The sequence below is a fragment of the Hypanus sabinus genome, chromosome 14, assembly GCF_030144855.1.
Source record: "Hypanus sabinus isolate sHypSab1 chromosome 14, sHypSab1.hap1, whole genome shotgun sequence".
Lineage (NCBI taxonomy): Eukaryota > Metazoa > Chordata > Chondrichthyes > Myliobatiformes > Dasyatidae > Hypanus > Hypanus sabinus.
This window is the reverse complement of record NC_082719.1, coordinates 75,867,650-75,887,360: the sequence shown is the minus strand read 5'-3', so window position 1 is coordinate 75,887,360 and position 19,711 is coordinate 75,867,650. Positions and strand designations below refer to the sequence as shown.

The following is a 19,711-nucleotide window of genomic DNA, read 5'->3' as shown; positions in this document are numbered from 1 at the left end:
GTACTGGATATATCCTGAGTGAATTAAGCCATTGAAAGATTTTAAAATTTATTTAGTGATACAGCGCAGAGTAGGCCCTTCCAGCCCCAGTAACCCCACAGCCCCACAATCCCATTAACCCTAATCCAATCCCAGGACAATTAACCTACTCAGCACATCTTTGGACTGTGGGAGGAAATCAGGGAAAGCCCGTGCATTCCACGGGGAGGATGTATGGAGAATTCTTGGAGAATGACACCGGAAAAGAACTCCAGAAAGCCTCGAGTTGTTATAGCATCGCGCTAACCGCTACTCTACTATGGTGCCATGACAGCTTAGGGTCCAATACTGCATCAAGTGACAAGTTTGTAAGCAAGACACTTTCCTTCAGCATTAAACATGGCAGAACTTCATAGCGAGATACAACAATGCAATTTTCTGAAGTGCCGGAACCCAATATTGTAACTATGTTCCAAAATTGAAGACAAAGCCACATTGCTTGTTAGATGCACCCATCCATGAAAGTTGGGCAGGGTTTCGCAGGTGCAGGTTAGTTTGAAGTTCAGCTCTGGCAGCTTTCTCAGCAGTTCCTTTTTGCTTATGATGCATTATGTGAGCATCCGTCTGCTTTCTGGTTACAGCAGACAAACCGTCATCCTTTCTTTTCCTTTTATTTTGCTCACTTGTATCCTTTGAATTTTTTTTTTGCCAAGTAAATTCTCGTTGATTACCAGGGGTAATCTTTCACCCCTTCACACTACTGCCAACTCTGCTCTACATACAACCTGGGTACCAAGCTCGCCATTAAGAAATTGTTGTCTCTGTGGAGCCTACATTGAAGTCCTTGAGTTTTCTCATGATATAATCCATGGTTGTTATCATTGGAAAGAAGAAAGAATGTTACCAAAATTCTTCGAAGTTCAAAGTAAATTTATTATCAAGGTACAGTTGTGTCACTGTACACAACCCTGAGATTCTTAATTGTTTCCTGTGGCAGAGAATTCCACAGATTCGACACTCTCTGGGTGAAGAAGTTTTTCCTCATCTCGGTCCTAAAAGGCTTCCCCTTTATCCTTAAACTGTGACCCCTCGTTCTGGACTTCCCCAACATTGGAAACAATCTTCCTGCATCTAGCCTGTCCAATCCCTTTAGAATTTTATACGCCTCAATAAGATCCCCCCTCAATCTTCTAAATTCCAGTGAGTATAAGCCTAGTCGATCCAGTCTTTCTTCATATGTAAGTCCTGCCATCCCAGGAATCAATCTGGTGAACCTTCTCTGTACTCCCTCTATGGCAAGAATATCTTTCCTCAGATTAGGGGACCAAAACTGCACACAATATTCTAGGTGCAGTCTCACCAAGGCCTTGTACAACTGCAGTAAACCTCCCTGCTCCTGTACTCAAATCCTTTTGCTATGAATGCCAACATACCATTTGCCTTTTTCACCGCCTGCTGTACCTGCATGCCCACCTTCAATGACTGGTGTACAATGACGCCCAGGTCTCGTTGTATCTCCCCTTTTCCTAATCGGCCACCATTCAGATAATAATCTGTTTTCCCGTTCTTGCAACCAAAGTGGATAACCGCATATTTATCCACATTAAATTGCATCTGAATTTGCCCACTCACCTAACCTATCCAAGTCACCCTGCATCCTCTTAGCATCCTCCTCACAGCTAACACCACCGCCCAGCTTCGTGTCATCTGCAAACTTGGAGATGCTGCATTTAATTCCCTCATCTAAATCATCAATATATATTGTAAACAACTGGGGTCCCAACACTGAGCCTTGCAGTACCCCACTAGTCACTGCCTGCCATTCTGAAAAGGTCCCGTTTACTCCCACACTTTGCTTCCTGTCTGCCAACCAATTCTCTATCCACATCAATACCATACCCCCAATATCATGTGCTTTAAGTTTGCCCACTAATCTTCTGTGTGGGATCTTGTCAAAAGCCTTTTGAAAATCTAAATATACCACATCCACTGGCTCTCCCCTATCCACTCTACTAGTTACATCTTCAAAAAATTCTATAAGATTCGTCAGACATGATTTTCCTTTCACAAATCCATGCTGACTTTGTCCGATGATTTCACCTCTTTCCAACTGTGCTGTTATCACATCTTTGATAACCGACTCTAGCTTTTTTCCCACCACCGATGTCAGACTAACCGGTCTATAATTCCCCAGTTTCTCTCTCCCTCCTTTTTTAAAAAGTGGGGTTACATTAGCCACCCTCCAATCCTCAGTAACTAATCCAGAATTTAAGGAGTTTTGAAAAATTATCACTAATGCATCCACTATTTCTTGGGCTACTTCCTTAAGCACTCTGGGATGCAGGCCCTGTGGATTTATCGGCCTTTAATCCCTTCAATTTACCTAACACCACTTCCCTACTAACATGTATTTCCCTCAGTTCTTCCATCGCACTAGACCCTTGGTCCCTTACTATTTCTGGAAGATTATTTATGTCCTCCTTAGTGAAGACAGAACCAAAGTAGTTATTCAATTGGTCTGCCATGTCTTTGTTCCTTATGATCAATTCACCTGTTTCTGACTGTAAAGGACCTACATTTGTCTTGACCAATCTTTTTCTTTTCACGTATCTATAAAAGCTTTTACAGTCAGTTTTTATGATCCCTGCCAGCTTTCTCTCATAATCCTTTTTCCCTTTCCTAATTAAGCCCTTTGTCCTCCTCTGCTGATCTTTGAATTTCTCCCAGTCCTCAGGTGTGCTGCTTTTTTTTTTGCTTATTTATATGTTTCTTCTTTGGACTTGATACTATCCCTAATTTCCCTTGTCAGCCATGGGTGCACTACCTTCCCTGTTTTATTCTTTTGCCAAACTGGGATGAACAATTGTTGTAGTTCATCCATGCGATCTTCAAATGCTTGCCATTGCATATCCACCGTCAACCCTTTAAGTATCATTTGCCAGTCTATCTTAGCTAATTCATGTCTCATACCTTCAAAGTTACCCTTTTTTAAGTTCAGAACCTTTGTTTCTGAATTAACTATGTCATTCTCCATCTTAATGAAGAGTTCCGCCATATTATGGTCACTCTTACCCAAGAGGCCTTGCACAACAAGATCGCTGACTAACCCTTCCTCATTGCTCAATACCCAATCTAGAATGGCCTGCTCTCTAATTGGTTCCTCGACATGTTGGTTCAGAAAACCATCCTGCATACATTCCAAGAAATCCTCTTCCTCAGCACCCTTACCAATTTGGTTCACCCAGTTTATATGTAGATTGAAGTCACCCATTATAACTACTGTTCCTTTATTGCATGCATTTCTAATTTCCTGTTTAATGCCATCCCCAACCTCACTACTACTGTTAGGTGGCCTGTACACAACTCCCACCAGTGTTTTCTGCCCCTTAGTGTTATGCAGCTCTACCCATATCGATTCCACATCCTCCAGGCTAATGTCCTTCCTTTCTATTGCGTTAATCTCCTTTCTAACCAGCAATGCTACCCCACCTCCTTTTCTTTCCTGTCCATCCCTCCTGAATATTGAATATCCCTACATGTTGAGCTCCCATCCTTGGTCACCCTGGAGCCATGTCTCTGTGATCCCAACTATATCATATTTATTAATAACTATCTGCACATTCAATTCATCCACCTTGTTACGAATGCTCTTTGCAAAGACACACAAGGCCTTCAGGCTTGTTTTTACAACACTCTTAGCCCTTATACAATTATGTTGAAAAGTGGCCCTTTTTGCTTTTTGCCCTGGATTTGCCTGCCTGCCGCTTTTACTTTTCACCTTACTACTTTTTGCTTCTACCCTCATTTTACACCCCTCTGTCTCTCTGCACTTGTTCCCATTCCCCTGCCACATTAGTTTAAATCCTCCTGAATAGCAGTAGCAAACGGTCCCCCCAAGGACATTGGTTCCAGTCCAGCCCAGGTGCAGACCGTCCTGTTTATACCGGTCCCACCTCCCCCAGAACTGGTTCCAATGCCCCAGAAATTTGAATCCCTCCCCCTTGCACCATTTTTCAAGCCACGTATTCATCTGAAGTATCCTCCTATTTCTACTCTGACTAGCACATGGCACAGGTAGTAATCCAGAGATTATTACCTTTGTGGTCCTACTTTTTAGTTTATCACCTAACTCCCTAAATTCACCTTGTAGGACCTAATCCCGTTTTATACCTATATCATTTACCTATATATGGGAAGAATTTTCGTAAAACTGAAAATCCTCTTTGTAATGTGAAAAGAGGTTACTAATATAGGTCTTTTGTAAAAGCAAAGCAGTGTAAAGCGAACATTCGTAAAGCGGGGACACCTGTAGTTAATTGTGATTGGTTTTGTTTTTGCAGGACTTTAATGACCGCTGGAGTATGGCATATCCCCAGCTTTATGAACCTGGACAGCTTAATCTTTATTTCAGCAAATTAGAGTTTGTGAAATGCGTCATCCATGGAGTTTACAGTTCCCTTGTACTTTTCTTTATTCCCTATGGAGCCCTTGCTGAAGCAGTGAGAGATGATGGAAAGACCATTTCAGACTATCAGTCATTTGCTTTAATTGCTCAGACGTGCTTGCTAGTGGCTGTTACTCTACAGGTGACAATATTTATTTATATTCTTTTTAATCTTATATATGCAGGATATCATTTCAAAGCTGTGTTTCATTAAGTCCTAATTACAGTCCTGGCCACAAGTGAGAGACTGAAAGTTGCTGAGTTGTTCATATATTGTGGTTCTGTCAATGTTTTGCTCAGTACTGAGACTGCATGAAACCATACAGATTAGGAACCTTTCTGTATCATGTTTGCCCAGAGAAATTAAAATCCTCCCCCCCCCCCCATGCACTGTTTTCAGTATGACAATGGTTAATTTATGAGGTTATGAATTCTGAGGTTGAAGTTATTCATACATTGTACTTAATAGGGCATTTCAGGCCAGTGAAGAAAAAATTAGGATAACCAAATCTGATATCTCCCACTTCTAACAATTCCTGAAATTAAATGTTGTGACGAATGTATCAAACAAATATTCAACCGTGCCTTAATTAACAGTTGACAAAATTGGTGTTACTTGTTCTTTCTACAACTTTTTTTGTTAGGGTAGTATGCTTGTAACTAGAAAGATTGGCAGATCCAGGTTTCCAGATCACTCTTTCCCCTTTCCTTCATTTCATTAAAGTTTTCAGAGTTATGGCCACTATCCACAAAACACACACCCATAGAAACTTTCTCTTCTTGCCTGGCTTCAGTCGCAGAGATTGGGTCCAGTACTGCACTTTTCTCTTACTGGTACATGAAGCTCTCCAGGATGCACTTTAAAACCAATCTCCCTTGTAGTTGCATTGATGGTCTTCTTATTCAATATTGCAATGCTCCTTGCTCATTTTCCTCTGGCTTATCATGCCTGAAGCTGCCTTACCTCTTTCAACCATGTTTCTGTGATTGTAACAATTTGTCCTTCATGCATCCCTAACTGCTCTGCCTATGAAACTGACAGAATTTTTCTAAATCTGACTGTACTTCCCTCCTAACTGTACACCTGCTCTGTGCCAATTAGAGGATATCAGCTATTAAGATTTGGTGACTGGAGAGTGGGTTGTTAAGAGTCAGGACTTTAGTTATCAAATTCACAAAATGTTTCTCTAACTCTTCTTGTATTTTGGGGAGGCTCCGTTTTTATTTATTTGAGTTGTAAACCTAGAATGCGTTTTTTTAAATCTGGGCTTTCTGGGACTAGCGTACATTCATTTTAATTAATGACAAGTACCTTGTTTTTGCTTATTGTTATAAAATTTAATTGTATCAGCTAATATGCAATTGAATATATTTATGTAAGCTGCTTTAAGTTTACTATTGTAAAACAAAGGCTAGATTCACAAATGTTTGCTTAATGATGAATAACTCTGATGTTAAATTTCTTGCTGCTTGTTAACAGGTTGCACTGGACACAGTTTATTGGACAGCAATCAATCACTTTTTTGTCTGGGGCAGTCTATCAGTCTATTTTGCAATAACATTTACAATGTACAGCAATGGCATGTATCTGATGTTCCCAAATTCATTTCCATTTATAGGTATGTATTTTAAAGCAGAGATTATATACAGTATTAATTTTTGGATTTCCTATTAAAGTACTTTACTGATATTTAATGCTGGAGACGTCTTTAAAAAAAATAAAATCACTTCATTTGACTGATGCATTAAGATTTAGTGAGTGGAAGGTGGGTTTGTCAAGAGTCAGTGGGTTAGCCGTCAAATTCACAACATGTTTCTCTAATCCTATAGGATATTCAAGGATGGGCTGTTAAGTTGCAAATACATCAGCGAATAGGTGTAGGCATTTAGCCCCTAGCGTCTGTCATTTAAATGATGATAGCACAGGCCTCATTTCCTCTTCTGTATTCAGTCCCTATAGCCCTGAACTCCCTGATCTTTCAAAAATGTATTTATTTCCTCTTCAAATACCTGCAGTGATTCAACCTCCAAAACATGTTGGAGGAGACCCCAAGGTTATTGGGATGTCTGACGCACAGTTTCAGCAGTCTTACAAGTTACTGAAGGACCAATTCAGACCTCCTTTATCCTCCGTTAACACCTGTTGGCTCAGATATCGTGACGGAGGAGAGATGGACTTCCCAGAGACACACTCCAATTTTTGGGAGCAATAACACCAGTCCTCATTGGGTAAGGAACACTGGTGACAAGGAGTCAATGAGAGAAGGAAAGTGACCTCTTTTCCTGAGAGCTTGAAAGGATTAAAATTCAATGGAAAAACTGCAGAAATGCAACTACTGCAGCAGCACCTCTGCCATGATTATTCTCAAAATCAGCCCTCTGCTCTACTTGCTGTACTTTCACCGCCAGACTATGCTCCAAACTCCACTCAAACACACCACCATCAAATGTCAAAAACAGGAAGGTGATAGACAGCCTGGTGACATGGTGTCATGGCAATATCCTGTTCCTCAATGTCAGCAAAACAAAAGCACATGCTCCTGTTTATCAACTTTCACTGAAGTTATTAATATTAACTGACAAAGAATTCTTTATTGCACAATTTCAGATATAACGCAGCATTTTTGTTTTGTCTAGGAACTGCAAGGAATGCCTTGAATGAACCTCTGGTCTGGTTGACTATTTTCTTAACAGCAGTAATGTGTGTCTTGCCAGTAATTCTTCTGCGATATCTCTATACTGAACTGAAACCCACTTTCAGCAATAAAGTAAGTTCTCAATGGATTAATTTATTTACTTACTTATTGAGATACAACATGAAGTAGGCCCTTCCAGCCTTTTGAGCTATGCTGCCCAGCAATCCCCCAAATTAATTCTAGCCTAATTACAGGACAATTAAAATGACCTACATCTTTGAACTATGGGAGGAAACCAGAGCACCCAGAGGAAACCCACACAGTTATGGGGAAAAAGTACAAACTCTTTACAGGCAGTGGTGGGAATTGAACCTGCGTCACCCGTACTGTAAAGCATGGTACTAACCACTACACTACCGTGCCACCCTCTCTATGTTACTAGAATGAATGTATCTGATGTGAAATATATTTTTATACAAACATTTGTATTTTATAAATTTATTACTTGTACTATTTGAAATCATCAACAAAAGTGAGCTATAATAGAGCCACTATTTAACAATATGCTGCAAAATACAACGTTGTATTTTGTTGCAAGTATACAGGATTTACTTTTAGAGTTAATAGAGCAATGGTTTGATCACAGAACAAAAAGAAAGTGCTTCTGATGCTGGACCTGAAATTTGATATTTAAATATTTATTGAGACCTCTCAATATCATGCATTTAATTTTCAAAGTTATGAGAAGCATGGTGTTGAGGAACATATAACCAATTTCTACAGCTAGATTTAGAAACACAGAGAACATGGCAGTTCCATCTGCTCAGGTGTTACATCCATTAAAAGACTGTCAAATAATTAAAAATAATTAATGTTCTTTACATACATGAAGTTAAAACATTTTGAAAAATAAGTCCAGACAAATTTAGATAATGCTTTTAACATGTGGTCTTGAGTGCCAGACTCATTTTAAAATTACATTTTAGATAGAAATGATGAAAGGAAAATTAGTTGAGAAGAAACCTAATGTAAAAAAAAACAGAAAACTTTTGGGTATTCATTGGTGTTATGTTTACAAAAAAACATAAAGAATATTTATGTAGATTGGTTAACTTTGAGTAAACTGACATGTGCAGTCAGTTATTTAAATATAACCTAGCACTGATGAGGAAGGTGATGGAGCTCAAGGCCTTGAAACATACTTGCCTAAGAAGTACTTTTTTTGACTTGGTAATCTTCAATGTTTGTTTGATTTGAGTATTAGTGAATAAGGAGCTGTTCTGCAAAGCACCAACCAGAAAGAAAAACATACGAGTAAAATGAATCACACACTTATAGATGATCTTTACAAATCTTTACAATGTCTCCTTTTCCAATGTTATTCAGAATTAGTACTAATTATATCAAAACTCACTGTTCAGATTCTGTAAAGATTTCCTACATGGAAACTTACTTCTGCCCTCTGACCCAATTGCCTTGTCCTTATCCTACAGCTGATGCCTTTTCATTAACACAATATTGTTCAGCTTGATCGAATATTTTCATTCTGTTCCCTATACATTATTCATGGGCGTACAGTGTGCCTGTATAATCATGGAGTGGATCAGTGAGATGCAGAGATTTCTGACATGTGGAGCCCCACAGACTTTACATCACTCAGTTTAAGTGAATGGGCATAGGGAGGATGCAACAGCAATGATATAGAGGGGAAGGCAGGGCATATAACAGGGTTATAGAATTGTGCAGCAAAGAAACAGGTTTTTGCCACATTTTACCTATTTAATTCATCTACACTAATCCCATTTGCTACAGTAGGACCTCCCACTGGTGACTTGCTTATTTAAGTATATTCCAAATGCCTCTCAAAGAGAGTAATTGCATCTGAATTCACCACCTGCTCCAGCAGCATATTCCGGTTATCAACCACGCACTGTATTAAAAAAAAGTGCCCCTCAAATGCCCTTTAAAACCCCTTCCTCTTACCTAAACCCATGCCCTCTTGTTTTCAATTGCCCTACCACGGCAAAAAGATTTTGACTATCTACCCAATCTATTCCTCTCATGTATACATTGATCAGCCTCGTTTGTTGCAGGAAAAGACAAGCCTGGTCTATCCAATCTATCCGCAGAGCTGAAGTCCTCTTATTCAGCCAACATCACTTTGAAATTGTCAGGGTTATTTTCCACCAAACTTTCCAAGTGATTTGTGCCCTGCTGTAGCCTTAAATAACCTTGCTATCCTCCTCTGCTTTCCACGTTGACAAACTTAATGTCAGCTGCAAAATTATAACCAGTGGTTAACATGATGAAATATGATTCATATCGCAAACAGTAAAGGCTCCAACGTCATTAGCCTTTGCTTCCTATTAACAACAAACTCTGGATTCAGTTAACCAGGCTGCCTTGGATCCCATGTAACTCACTGATTACATAGAACAAGCATCTGGTTTGCTAAACAGTATAGACGTAGGCTGATGATGTTAGGGAGGGAGCACCACTGGGAGTAGAGGAGCAGCTGACTCCCAGATAACACAGTGCTTAACCATTTAGCACCTGACTCAGCTTTGCCTAAGTTCCTATCTACCAACTGCCTGCTACGTCGCTGGCGTTTAGGACAGCATTGGAGGTCCTCTGTCACTGGTGGTGTACAGGGCTTCCTTCGTCATGTCAGTAGCTCGGTTTTCACTGCTGTCAGTCATGCAAGTCCCAGGTGGAGACTCAGGAATACCACCGCACTCAGATGTAGAAGGATTCATCAATGCTGTTTCCATAACAGTTTTTGTTTTACCAGAGCAGAGCCTCTGAACCTGGAGGACAGAGGGATCACTCTTAGTCTGGCCTCTACCCTTTGACCTATTTGGTATGAGTGACTCTACCAAGAGCCAAAGCATAAAGCTTCAGCCAACACGGCTCTCTAGGTCACAGAGGCATGCAAACTTCCAGACCTAACAAAAAGATTGTCGTCCTCTTGGAGGGATGTTAAGTTCAGTGAACTTTTTAAAAAATATTCAGGATAAATAACAATTACTGAAGCTGGATGCACTCTTTATATTTCAAGATTCAAAAACTTTATTGTCATTCTAACCGTACATCAGCTCTGCAGGGCAGAATGAGACAGCATTTCCCAGGAGCAGTGCAATCATAACATAACAAACACAACACTAAATAATAAACATAACAATAAATAGTAAAACACAACAGCCACATGTCAGTTAAAAACAAGTTATAAGCGTCCAGTGCAAGTTAAAAGTGTCCAAAGCAGAGTCAGGTAGAGCAGCTATTTAGCAGTTTGACTGCCTGTGGGAGGAAGCTGTTTGGTAGCCTTGTGGTTTTAGTTTTGATGCTCCTGTAACACTTACCTGATGGCAGAAGAACAAACAGTTCATGGACCGAGACCCGAATTAATAGTGATCTTGCGATTCTCCGGAAGGAGGGGGCTGCTCCCGCCCCTTCGGCCCCTCAGAGCTGTGGTACATTCATAACAGCACAGTCCAGCGGTCGTGGAGCATATGAATCTTGGACCTCCAGAAAGTGTCCACAAATGGGTAATTGATAAGTTTGTGGCCTAAGGTAGAAGGAGATGAGTTATACAGCTCTCGTTACATGCACATGCAGGTCAACTCTTTGAGTGATTATGCAGAAAGTTTGAAGTTAATAACTCATCTCCTACTTTAGGCCACAAACTTATCAATCACCCCTGCTGTGGACACTTTCTGGAGGTCCAAGATCCGTATGCTCCACGACCGCTGGACTAAGTGTGTAAATGTAGGAGGGGACTATGTTGAAAAATAAATTTGCTAGGTTTTCTAAAAGTTACTCCTTCTACCTTAGGCCACGAACCTATCAGTCACCCCTCGTACACAGTGAGCAGCTGGGCACTGAGGAGTGTGGTAGAACAGAGGGACTGGGAATACAGGTCCATAATTCCCTGAAGGTGGCATCAAAGGTTGACAGGGTTGTAAAGAGAGCTTTAGGCACATTGGCCTTCATAAATCAAAGTACTGAGTACAGGAGATGCGACGTTATATTACAGTAGTATAGGACATTAGTGATTTGGAGTGTTGTGCCCAGTTCTGGTCACCTACCTACAGGAGAAATACCAATAATATCGAAAGACTGCCCAGAAAATTTAAAAGGATGCCGCCAGGACTTAAGGACCTGAGGTATAGGGAAAGTACAGCACAGGAACAGGCCTTTCAGCCCACAAGGCTGCACCAAACCAATTAAATTAGTAATTAAGTGGCCAAGAAAACTAATCTCTTCTGCTTACACAATGTCCATATGCTTCAATTTTCCTCACATTCATCTGTCTATCTAATTATCTCTTAAAAGTTCCTCATGTATTTGCCTCTGCTACCAGCCCAGGGAGCACATTCCAGGCACCCACCCACTCTGTGTAAAAAAAAACAACTTGCCTCTCACATCGCCTTTAAAATTTCCCCTTCTCACAAATACAGGCCTGTGAATAGGTTAGGACTTTATTCACTAGAACGTAGGAGCAGAGGGCAGATTTGACGGTGGTATCCAAAATTATGAGAGGTATAGGGGGGTAAAGGCAAGCAGGTTTTTTCCATTGAGCTTGGGTGAGACTACAACAAGCGATCATGGGTTAAGGGTGAAAGATGAAATGTTTAAGGGGAGCATGAAGGGAACCTTCTTCACTCAGAGGATGGTGAGAGTGTAGAACGAGATGGGAGGGGTTTGGAGGGTTGTGGTCCAGATTCAGGTCCATGCCACTACACAGCATAGTAGTTCAGCTCAGACTAGATGGGACAAAGGGTCTGTTTCTGTGCTGTAGTGGTCTATGTTCAATGAGGTAAGAAACACTGTAGATGAAGCCTGGCATGATAAAAATTGAGATCAGTGGTTTTAAGTAATTATCTGTTAAGAGCTGTGAAAAGTTGGAAGAGCAGAGCTGTTCCACAAAATTGAACTACAATTTGAAAGTAAACGGTTTTAATATTTTGCAGTTTGCTTATGAATTAGGATTAATTTTTACCCTAATAATCGGTAAAATGAATGTAGTCAAGTTTATTATCATACTTAAATGACTAACATATTCACACCATAGAACTCTTGTTCATCTCATCTCTCCTAAAGCTAGAAGTCGTTGGTCCTTGTTCATGCCCTCTTGTTAATTTATGATATTAATTTCTAACATGATCCCACTCTTGTCATTTGTGGAAATTTACTGAACATCTTTCTTTACAGCTACAACAACAAATTAGGCAAATGAAGCTGCTTCCTCCGAAACAAATTACTACACCAGTGAGAAGGCCCAGTTCACGTCGCTCTGCATATGCGTTTTCTCATCAGCGGGGTTTTGGTGCACTGATTACTTCAGGGAGGAATATGCCAATAAAATCTAGGAATTTTAATCCTTCAAAGGCTGGCACATCATCACGAGGTGATAAAGAGAAACATTCAAAGCTTGATAGGCCTGGGAGATGACCATTCTTAGAGAAGAAATTTGGTATTTGTACATACTGCAATAATGTGCTGACTGCATAAATATTTTTTTACGAGAAATGTAAAGGATTTTGTGTAACTTTCACATAATTCTTATTCAAGAGCACAGACTAAACAAATCAGAAGCTGATTGATATTTCAGCGGTTTACCTGTTCCTCTCTTTTGAAAATATCCTAATTCAAAGAGACATTTTGACTGGAAGTATTGAAACCAAAAGATTTACAGCAAGAATGTAGTGTTACCCACAATGAGACATGTTTTTAAATGAGTTTGGTTTTCTGCCAGAATCTACAAATTCTCAGTCTTTTTAATTAAAATTTTTAAGTTCTACAGAGATGGAGCCACATTAATAATTGCAGCAATTAAACCCAATTCACTGAAAATTTCTCATTTTCAGTGAATTCAAGCATCACCTATTCTGGAATCAGATAAATTTATTTTTTGAACTAGTTCATTTGAGGAAATTCTGGTTTTGTAAAAAAATATATATATAGCATTGTCCATCGAAAAGATGGTTGTCTATTCCAAGGAAAATTGAACTGTTTCTTTTATTTGTTGGAAACTGGAATGTATTAGAAACTGGAAACTACACTTTATAAATAAGAAGATAAATTGGACACAAGATACACTGTTGTGATCCATGCTAATTCTGCAGGTACCTTTGCCAATTTTAAGATGAGCTTTTAAATGGAAGTTCAAGCACATCAGCAACATTGTGAATGTACTGAGAATGCAGTGAGATGAGAAACTATATCAAGCTGAAAAAAAACTGTTAAATTAGTGCTGCATAATGTTTATTAATGTCCGTTTTCCCCAACAACAAAATTTCATTTTTCAAGCATCTCCAAGACATTGTTCATTTTCAATAAGGCATGGCACATTCTGTGCACACGATAGCATTTTGTTCAACAGACTCGCCATTGGGAAACTTCTGTAAGAACATTGTTGAGCTGAGAAACACAGAGATTCAAGAGAGAATCGAGATGGGGTGGGTAGTAGAGGCAAAATTGAGAGTGAGTTGTAAAGATAAAGGTTATCAGTGAAAGAAATGGTCAGAGTCAGTTTGAGATAGATACTATATTGTTGATGGAGTCTGGTTCAGTCAGATAGACAATTGGAAATAGTATCTGGGGAATATAATTGGGTGGAATCAGAGGAGCAAATATTAGGGGGGACTGATCAGAGGGGTAAGAGACAATAAAGACCTTTATTCATCATCAGAAACTGTCAGGTTGATTTTGCCATTTAATAAAATGCAGTAAGATAGATTCAATAGTTTACATTGTACAAGAATATCACAGAAGTATGAAAACAAAATTTGAAGGAAGTAGTCTCCTCTTCGTGACATTTGAAAAATAAACATGGACATATAATACATTATGTATGATGATTTGTTAATTTAGTGCCAAAGGATGGAAACCATTCAAAACATACCATGCTTTAAATGGTGGACTGAAAACCATGCAATAATTTTTTAAAATATAATCATTGAATTGAAAATACAATGTGTCATTTATAATACAGTACAAATGTTTAGTTTATAATGTGACTGATGCACCATCAATAACTCTTGGAGACGTGAGGCGAGATATAGGCTTTTATTTTCTGGAAGAAAGAACAAGCAGCAATTGACCACCACACTGTATCCTGGAGACTGAGGCCGGGGCAGAGTCTCCAATCGCCTTTATACCGAGGTCCGTGGGAGGAGCCAAGGTCAGTGGGAGGAGCCACAGGAGCAGTCAGCCGGTGGGGGGGGGGCGTGGCCAGACAGGTATATGTAGTTCACCACAGTGACTTAAAATATTTTGCTTTGAACTCAAGATATTTCTAATGTCCAATTGTAATATCTTTTTAATTTTTGTATAATCCTGGCAGAGTTATTAGTTGAAATCCATTATTATTCCCTCATCTCTTCATGTTGACCATAGAGAGAAAACAATGAAATAATATAAGAATGGTCCATCCGAAGCACCGTTACAAATGATAAAATTCTATTACAGCTAAAAATATGACTGGGGAGTAAGTACACTAAAATCTTTGCCATGTATTAATTGTGATCTAATGTATGTTTACTAAGCTAAGTCCTTCCACCTTCAGCATGAAGTCCATGTAGTCTTGCAAACCTAGCTGAGTGATCAGTCAACATTTATAGACTATGATGGTAGTTAACATAGATCTATCATTATGGTTATTGTTATGTGCAAGCCTTGGTCCTCCATTTTTCATACTTAAGCTTCACTCCCTGCTGCCTGACTGGAATTTTAATAATATTGCCTATTTTTCTAGGGTGTACCAACAGAAGTTTCAGGAAGCATTTATTAGGTCAGGCACATTCAAGTGGAAAGAACAGATAATTTGTCATTTTATTTGCAGTCACTTCATCTTGATAGTTTTCAGAGTCACACGAGCTATAAATTTATCCATTGTAACCACTGAAGATATCAGTTCTGCATCATTTCTACTTTATTACTTTGAAACAGTTATCCATTTATCAGTTGACCAGGTGAGAATGTGGAATATTAGAAACTCAGCATTTAGGGAAATGAGTAGGTTGCATTTGAGACAGGGAAAAAATACATCATGGAAAAAAAGAGTTAGTAATTAATTTAAATCAAAATGTATGCAAGAGGAATGGAGTTATCTCTGATTGTAGAACATATCACCAGGAACTTATTTAATCTTACTGTGTGTATAAGTAAATGTACATTTTTGTTGGGGAAAAATGCCTCACTTTACATTTAGTTTTACCAATATTTTAGCACCCCTCGTGCTTTCGTCTTCAATGTGAAGATATTTGACTTTAAAAGGAATGGAAACTCATCTTGGAATGTACAAAGAACGCATCCAAACATTGAGTGGGTTTAGCAAGATTTTGCTAGCTCAAAGACTGGGTTACTTCTGCAACTCATTTTACCACACCTTTTGATTATACATTATGCAATGTATTCCTTGGCAGAAGACATATGAAAACATTTATATTAGTTTCAGGCAAATTATATTCTCATTGGCTATTGTTATATTTGACTAATGATCTAGGAATTAGACAAGCAATGATGGTTAGGGAAATAATTATTAGGTCTATCCTTTCAAAAACTTAATTGGACTCATTGTCAACAGAAAAAAATCCACTGTAATATTAGTGGATAATGATGAGAAGGCATACTGTGTTTATAAGATTGATGTCAAGTTTGTTGTAGCTCAGTCTGGAAAACATTTTGGATTGCTTGATAAGAATATATTAAATTCACCCTGTTCTATGATAATTGGCATTGTATCACGAATCCAAGATTATATCATTGAAAACTTCATTGTAAGTATTGGGGATGAATTCACCATGAGCTTCCCCTTAAAGTACCAATAAATAGGGATGCCTGCATGTTAATGCATATGTGTATTTTGATGTCTCATTCTGGTTTTCCTCAAATTTTCCATTAAAAATAACAAATACTTGTTTCTAAGGAAAAACGTAAGACTTTATTTTCACCTCTGCTGTACTCACACATTTTCAAGTTTTTTAGCTGGAGTAAGTTTAGCAGCTGGGACCTGAAGACAACCAATCATTTTAGTCAAACAACTGAGTGTCATCCAAAACAAAAAAAGTGACAGAAAAACAGTATAATTTAGAACAAACAAAGATGCTCCAAAAATTTCTGTTTCAGAATCAGTCATGTTTAATATCACTGGCCTACGATGAGAAATTTGATGTTTTGTGGCAGCAGTACATTGTAATACATAATTTTAAAAATATATAAATTCCAATAAGTATATATTTTTAAAAATTAAGTTGCATAATTAATGCAACAAGAGAGGAAAAAATAGTGAGGTAGTGTACAAGGATTCATTGTTCATTAAGAAATCTGATGACGGAATATAAGCGGCTGTTTCTGAAACATTGAGTATGTGTCTTCAGGTTCCTCTACCTCCTCCTTGATGGTAGCAATGAGAAGAGGGCATGACTTGGGGGATAGGGGTTCTTAACAATAGATGCTAACTTTTTGAGGTTTCACCCTTTGAGGGTGTCCTCGATGCTGGGGAAGCTAGTGTCCATGAGGGAGCTGGCTGAGTTGACCAATCTGTGAACTTTTGATATACAAGCTGCTTCTGGAGAGCTTTAATTCTGCACATTTTTGCATAAACCTTTAATAAATTCACAATATGTACCAAAACAATGATTTGATTTCTTGAGCAATTTGTTTTATTGTTTTTATGTGTATGTATTCAAAACATTTATGAATTCTAATTAGTTAAAAATGAAAATGCCATGTGATGTGACAGATTATGGGGTAACACTATAATTCAATTGCATATTAGTTCATCATGTCAAAGACATTTCTTGCTCTATTTCTTATTTGAATAATAACAAATTCATGCAAAATATTTCATTTTGATTAAAATAAGATGTGTTATTAAATATATTTACAATAAAAGTTGCTTTATATTTTGTACATGCGAACTGACTGCCAAAGATGGTAAATGTCCTGTATGTGTATTTTCGTATTTCAATAAATCCTTCACGATTACCAAAACATTTTTCTGTTGTTGTGTACATTTATGCACTGTCTTGTATACAAGTATCGGCATATAGTGGTTTTATTATTCTTTTCTTTATTTTCTAGATTTTGCTACAGCTTGTTTAGGAACAGGGATAGGCTATGTAGATCACTCAGGTTATTTTCCCACTTGTTGAAATTGTGACTGATCTGTGAACTAACTCAGTTTTTCTGTGCCGACATCCCTTAATGCCTTTGCTTTGGAAATCAACAAAATCTGTTGAACTTTTAAAATAAATTCTAAGAACCCAGAACAATTGTAATTAAAGTTCTTAACTACAAGCCCGACAATGATTTTTAGGTGAGCCATCTTCTTAGGCCTCCAAACCTAAGAAATAGTTTAACTATAATCCCCTGCCCACCCCCACAGTCCTTCAGAATTTAAGGAATTCAGCGTTTTTAGGTAATACGTCCTCACAATTAGATAACTAAGAAAACTGATGAAGGCAGGATAGCAGATGGTGTCTATGATGGTCAAGTAGGATAAGCAGGCCCAGAAATTAATGCACATGAAATCAAAAGTAAATTTGCTGATTGGATACAAAATTGCCTTGGTGATAGTAGGCAGAGTTTAGTGGTGGGACAATGTATTTCTGGTTGGTAGATGTGACCAGTGCTGTAGTGCAGGGATCGATGATAAGACCCTTGTTTGTAAAATGCTATAATGACTTGAATGCAAATGTGGGAGTTACGATTAATAAGTTTGCGGATAACATGAAAGTTGGTGGTGTTGTGGATCATGAGGAAGATTTATCTAAGACTACAGCAGGAAATAGATGGGATGGAAAGTTGGGTGCAGCATTGGCATATGGAAGCTAATCTTGACACGTGCGAGGAGATGTACCTTGTGAAGTCATATTAGGGGTAAGGCATTAACTGTGAATGGTCATATTCTGATGTTGGCCTCAGGGTTCAAGTCCACAGTCCCCTAAAACTGGAAACACAAATTGATAGGGTGGTCATGAAGGCATATGATGTGCTTGATATAGATCAGGGCAGAGTATAAAAGTTGGGACATTATGTTGCAACTTCACAATGTAGGTTACAATTGGAAATTGAAAAATTGTGTGCAGTTCTGACTGTCATACTATTGGGAAGCATGTAGTTGTGCTGGAGAGTATCCATGTGAAATTTGCCAAGTTTGGAGGGCTTAAATTATGTGGAAAGATTGAGTAATCTGGGTTTATTATTCCTGGAGTGAAGGAGGCTGAGGTGTAAGCTGACAGAAGTATATAAAATGAAGCGCTGCCGATAGGATAGATAGTCAGAATGCTTTATCATAGTAGGGGTATCAAAAACAAAAGGACACAGGTTTAAGGTAGAATGTATATTTCTGACACTTCTGCTTTTTCTGCACCTATATATAATTTTTTAAAGAACCATGTACATGGACCCTGTGATTTTATGGATTTCCACTGTTTCCAGTAAATAAGTACTGCATACATATAGGATTAGCAACTGCAACATTTTTATGGCACCAATCTGAGATATTTGATAAACTGAGACAAGGACAAGAGACACTGCAGGAGAATATAGGAAGTTTATCAGACAAATAAATGCTATTTGATTATGATGAAATGAAATAGAGAGATTATAAAAATTAAAATGTGTGGAATACCATATATACAGACATACAATTATAGTTGGTAATGAATGCAAGCCCTGAAAAGTAAATTAGTTTATTATTGTCACATATAATGAGGTACAGTGAAAATCATTTCCTTACAACAGTGCCCTGAGGTAATACAAGGCAAAACAATGAGAGCAGAATAAAGTGTTACAGATAGAGAGGAAATGCAGAGCAGGTAGACAACAAGGTGCAAGGTCATAATGCGGAGGATTGCATCGTACTAGGGAACCATTCAATTGTAACAGCCTTCCTTAAGGCTGGTGGCCTGTGCTTTCAGGCTTTTATATCTTCTGCCCTATGGGGGGGGGGGGTGTGTAGGGGGAAAGGAAAGAGATCATGTCCAAGATGGCTGGGTTTTTTGATTGTGCTGGTTGCTTTACCAGGGCAGCTAGAACTGTGGACAGAATCCACGGAGCGGAAAACTGATTTCCATGAAGTACTGAGCTGTGTCCACAACTGTCTACTGTTTCCTGCAGTAACAGATGCCTGCTGTCATATCAGGTCATGATATGGTTCATCAATAAATATTGTTAAGGGTCAATGCAGACATGCCAAGTTTCTTCAGCTTCCTGACATAGTAGAGTCCCGCGCTTTCTTGGCTATGGTGTCAGCTTGGTTAGACCAGGACAAACTACTGGTGACGTTTCTCCTAGAAACTTGAAACTCTCAACATTCTTAACCTCAGCACCACTGAAGTAAACAGGAGCCTGTGCACCACCCAAGTTCCTGAAATCAATGACTAGTTCTTTTGTTTTGCTGCCATTGAGGGAAAAGAGTGTTATCATAACACCATGTCATCAGGCTATCTCCTTCCTGTACTCTCTCATTTTTATTTGAGATATGGCACGCAATGGTATCTCTGCAAATTTGTAGATGGAGTTAGAGCCGAATCTGTGTCAGTTGCAAGATTACAAGAATAATGTTTAAGACAATAATTTGCACCATTTTTGGACCACGTCCCACATCTGCACTACCATTGTAAGCAACAAGTCCAGGAGACAA

General features: G+C 38.7%; 1 protein-coding gene across 1 annotated transcript in view; it reads left to right on the top strand.

Moving 5' to 3' along the window:
* The window catches only part of LOC132404886 (phospholipid-transporting ATPase ID-like), a 111,325-nt gene extending 94,299 nt beyond the window's left edge, over positions 1–17,026 (top strand). Inside the window, exons 24-27 of the mRNA XM_059989451.1 lie at positions 4,320–4,565; positions 5,904–6,042; positions 7,061–7,191; positions 12,271–17,026. Coding sequence (XP_059845434.1) covers positions 4,320–4,565; positions 5,904–6,042; positions 7,061–7,191; positions 12,271–12,510 — 756 coding nt within the window. The 3' untranslated portion in view covers positions 12,511–17,026. The remainder of the gene's footprint in view (positions 1–4,319; positions 4,566–5,903; positions 6,043–7,060; positions 7,192–12,270) is intronic.
* Positions 17,027–19,711: the final 2,685 nt, after the last annotated feature.